The sequence below is a fragment of the Eriocheir sinensis genome, unplaced genomic scaffold, assembly GCF_024679095.1.
Source record: "Eriocheir sinensis breed Jianghai 21 unplaced genomic scaffold, ASM2467909v1 Scaffold319, whole genome shotgun sequence".
In the NCBI taxonomy this organism is placed as follows: domain Eukaryota; kingdom Metazoa; phylum Arthropoda; class Malacostraca; order Decapoda; family Varunidae; genus Eriocheir; species Eriocheir sinensis.
The window spans coordinates 188,041-192,500 of record NW_026111631.1 but is presented as its reverse complement, the minus strand read 5'-3'; the positions used below and the strand labels follow the sequence as shown (position 1 = coordinate 192,500).

The window sequence follows — 4,460 nt, the reverse complement described above, 5'->3', positions numbered from 1 at the left end:
CTCCCTCTCTTTATTTTATTTTTATTTTTTTTCCCCATCTTTACGTCTTCTTCACTTCCTATGTATCCTCCTTCTTTGTCTTCTCCTTCTTGTTCTGTTCAATCCCTTTCTCTTTTTATACTTTTTTTTTTAATTTATAGTCTTTCTCCCACTTTTCTCTCCCATCTTCTTCTTTTTCTTCTTTTTCTTCTTCTTCTTCTTTTTTCATCTTCTTGTTAATATTTTACTTCTTCGCCTTCCTTCTCTTCTTCATATTCTTCCTCCTTTTTTTTATTATAAACGTCTTTCTTTCATCGTCTACCTCGTTTCTCTCTTTCTTTTTCATAATCTACATATTCTTCATCAACTTTAACATAACTCCCTCCTCCTCCTCCTCCTCCTCCTCCTCCGGACGTAAAGAAAAGCCTGTGCGTCGTTTCTATATTTCTTTGTGTTTACCATTGTTTTTTTGTACCGGGAGTGTGTATGGGGAGCACTCAGAATTTACGGCTTATATGTATGTAGAGCCCCCTCTCTCTCTCTCTCTCTCTCTCTCTCTCTCTCTCTCTCTCTCTCTCTCTCTCTCTCTCTCTCTCTCTCTCTCTCTCTCTCTCTCTCTCTCTCTCTCTCTCTCTCTCTCTCTCTCTCTCTCTCTCTCTCTCTCTCTCTCTCTCACACACACACACACAAACACACAATGCAGGAAACTGAGCCTTGGCAGCAGTGGGGACAGGCTCTGCCGGGCAAGGGCGGCAGCCGCCACCAGCTTATTTTGTTGTAACTGCCGCCTCGTTCACCATGACTTTTGTCAAACATTTACAAAACAAATGAAGACAAAACTAGTGAGCAGAATGTTCCCTAAAACCTGCAGCAGCACAACATCCGACGCACCGTGCTCGGCACCTGCGTCGTGCTGGTTGCCGACGGCGGCGCCAGCGGCAGGGCTCGGCCCCACAAGGTGACCATCACCCTTTGCCGGCGTCGGGGTGCTGGCGAGCCCTCAGCTCGCGGAAGGTGGCCGCCTTCGCCTTCCCGGAGGCGTCCGGCCCACCTCCGTCACTGCCCCGCTGGACCTGGAGTACCTCTTCAGGTGCAGCGGGAAACCAGACGCCGAAGCCACGCAGATCAAGATCTGTGTGGCGTACCGCCGCGGTGCAACTCGCAAGGCCCGCGTTAGCCTGGAGGAGTTCCTGGAGGCGCTGATGGATGGAGGGCGACCTGGCAGCTTCAACTTGTACAACTATGAAGACAAAGTCGGCCTCCAGCAAGCCAGTCAGCAGTTCCATGCCCATACCACAAAATGGCCACTGGAACAGAAACCCGACAAGGGAAAGAAGGCCATGTATACTGAAGGAAACACCGCCAATGATGAAGACACCTACAACGAATGGAAAGTTTACCTAGAAAAGGTGTTTGCGGTGGAAGATCATGACGATGACACTTACAATGACGATGACACCTACAATGATGAAGACACCTACAACGAATGGAAAGTTTACCTAGAAAAGGTGTTTGCGGTGGACGATCATGACGATGACACTTACAATGACGATGACACCTACAATGACGATGACACTTACAATGACGATGACACCTACAATGACGATGACACCTACAATGATGAAGACACCTACAACGAATGGAAAGTTTACCTAGAAAAGGTGTTTGCGGTGGAAGATCATGACGATGACACTTACAATGACGATGACACTTACAATGACGATGACACTTATAATGAACGGAAGGATCTCCCGGAAAGGGTGCTTACGGTGAAAGATAAAGACTTTGGCGAGGCGGCGCACGAGGTTGTGGAAGCCTCTGATGTCGATGCAACAGAAGAGGAGGAAGCCTCAAATGTTCCTGCCGCGAAAGAGGAAGAAGAAGAAGCCTCTGATGCTGGTGACGCAGAAGAGAAAGAAGCCTCTGATGTTCCTGCCGCAGAGGATGAAGAAGCCTCTGATGTCGGTGCCGCAGAGGATGAAGATGCCTCTGATGTCGGTGCCGAAGGAGAGGAGAAAGTCTCTGATGTTACCGCCGCAGAGGAAGAAGAAACCTCTGATGTTCCTGCCGCTGAAGCGGAAGAAGCCTCTGATGTTACCGCCGCAGAGGAAGAAGAAACCTCTGATGTTCCTGCCGCTGAAGAGGAAGAAGCCTCTGATGTTACCGCCGCAGAGGAGGAAGAAACCTCTGATGTCGGTGCCGCTGAAGAGGAAGAAGCCTCTGATGTTACCGCCGTAGAAAAGGAAGAAACCTCTGATGTCGGTGCCGCTGAAGAGGAAGAAGCCTCTGATGTTACCGCCGCAGAGGAGGAAGAAACCTCTGATGTCGGTGCCGCTGAAGAGGAAGAAGCCTCTGATGTTCCTGCCGTAGAAAAGGAAGAAGCCTCTGATGTTCCTGCCGCAGAGGAGGAAAAAGCCACTGATGTCGGTGCCACAAGAGAGGAGGAAGCCTCTGATGTCGGTGCCGCAGAAGAGGAGGCACCCCTGCACGGAGAAGCCTCTCGGGGCGAAGTCCATTCACCAGTGACCGTCCCTGCCGCCCCCGCCACAGCTTCCCTCGCCTACCGCAGCCTCACCGTGGCGCAGAGATTCATCTCCCGCCTCGCAGGACCCAGTGACCGCCAGCTGGAGGACCTGCGGCGGAGCCACGGCGTCAGCATCGTGCGGGTCAGGCGAACCCTGCACATCAAGGGCAACAGGGACGCCGTTCTGCGATGCCACCGAGACATACGCGACGAGATCGCCGAGTGGCGGAGGCGCGAGGCCGCTGAGGCTCAGTAAGCGAGCCACGGACATGCCTGTGACCCGTGACGGCCGCCTTAGCACCATGTTTCTTAGCATTTCTTATCATTTCTTGTCTTTCTTATCAATCTAGATATTCTGTTGTTGTTGTTGTTGTTGTTGTTGTTGTGTTCATAGCCACCTCCCCTGCAAGATCACAACAGATCACTCGGTTCTGTTGAGTCATCGTGAGCCGGTTTCGAGTTTCGGGTGAAGGCGCTGAATGGAGCGGCTCAGATCCAGGATGAGCTAGACAGAGTGTATGACTGGGTGGGGATGTGGCAGATAACATAAGAACATAAAAAGAACGGAAGGAGTCTGCAAGAGGCTGGTAGGCCTGTACAAGGTAGCTCCTGTGAACCTAAGCTCCTGTGAATCTTACCCCACCTAATATCACTGTCCATGAATTTATATATGACTTTTCCTTTTCCTTTTCTCCTTTTTTGTTTTTTTGTTTGAAGTGTTGCAATTTTTGATTCGTATTTTTTTTCCATATTTTTCTTGTGTATTTCTGAGTCCTTGTTCTTCTCTTCCTCGTTTTCTACCTTCTCCTCCTCTTCCTCTTCTGCCTGTTTTTTTCTCCTTCTGCAACACCTCTCATTTCTCTTCTTATTCCTCGTCCACTTATACTTTCTTCTATTTTTCATTCTCCTTCTCCTCTTCGTCCTTCTCCTCCTCATTATCTTCCAACTCCTCCGTCCACACCTCTAGTTCCTCTTTTTTCTCCTATTCCACTTCTTTCTTCTCCATCGCTTCTTCTTCCTTCTTCTTCTCCTTCATTTATTCCTCATCTTTGTTCTCGTAACACTATTTTAATCCCTCTTCGTCTTCCATCACCTCCTCCTCCTAAACTTAAACTTAAAAACTTAAAAAAAAGGAATTATAACCTAATGAAAGAGAATGACACGGCCGAAGCCCGTACTCAGTACCACAACAGCCTCAGAGCTTGTCGCACCCTTATTCGGAGTAGTAAACGCAACTACGAAAAACAAATAGCGCGTGACATCAAGACAAACTCAAAAAAATTCTTCACATACATCAGATCGAAAAAGAAAGTAAAATCCAATATTGGTCCCCTGACAGACGAGACTGGAGCTGCAACTCAGGACAGTAAACAGATGGCCAGAATCCTCAACAGTAACTTCGCATCCGTATTCACAGTCGAGAACATCGAAACCATGCCCGAGAACCCTGACCCGCCGAGGGGAATCACGCCCCTGAAAATTGACTCAATATGCGACCAAGAAGTGAAAGAGTATTTGGATAAACTCGACACGAACAAGTCAACAGGACCTGACGGTTTGTCCCAGCGGTTATTAAAAGAGCTTAAACAACAAATACTTCAGCCACTCACTAACATATTCAACCAGTCTGTTCAATTGAAAAAGGTCCCGGAAGACTGGAAGATGGCGAACGTAACACCAATTTTCAAAAAAGGAGACAAAAGCGTTGCATTAAACTACAGGCCCATAAGTTTGACATCAGTGGCAGGAAAAATACTCGAAAAGATTATTAGAGACAAACTTGTTAAGTTTCTAGAAGACAATAATGTAATCTCCGACACCCAGCATGGCTTCAGAAACAAGCGCTCCTGCCTAACGAATTTATTAGACTTCTTCCAAGGTATATATAAGAACTGGGATGCCCACATCCCCAGTGATGTTATATACCTGGACTTTCAGAAAGCCTTCGACAAGGTAC

The 4,460-nt window shown here is 48.0% G+C and overlaps 1 protein-coding gene across 1 annotated transcript; it reads left to right on the top strand.

The window, feature by feature from the left end:
- The first annotated feature begins 676 nt into the window (after positions 1–676).
- On the top strand, positions 677–2,867 carry LOC126991686 (uncharacterized). The gene is made up of 3 exons (XM_050850397.1): positions 677–722; positions 1,018–1,388; positions 1,488–2,867. Exons 1-3 carry the CDS (start codon positions 677–679, stop codon positions 2,757–2,759), a joined length of 1,689 nt encoding a protein of 562 aa, XP_050706354.1. The 3' UTR covers positions 2,760–2,867.
- Positions 2,868–4,460: the final 1,593 nt, after the last annotated feature.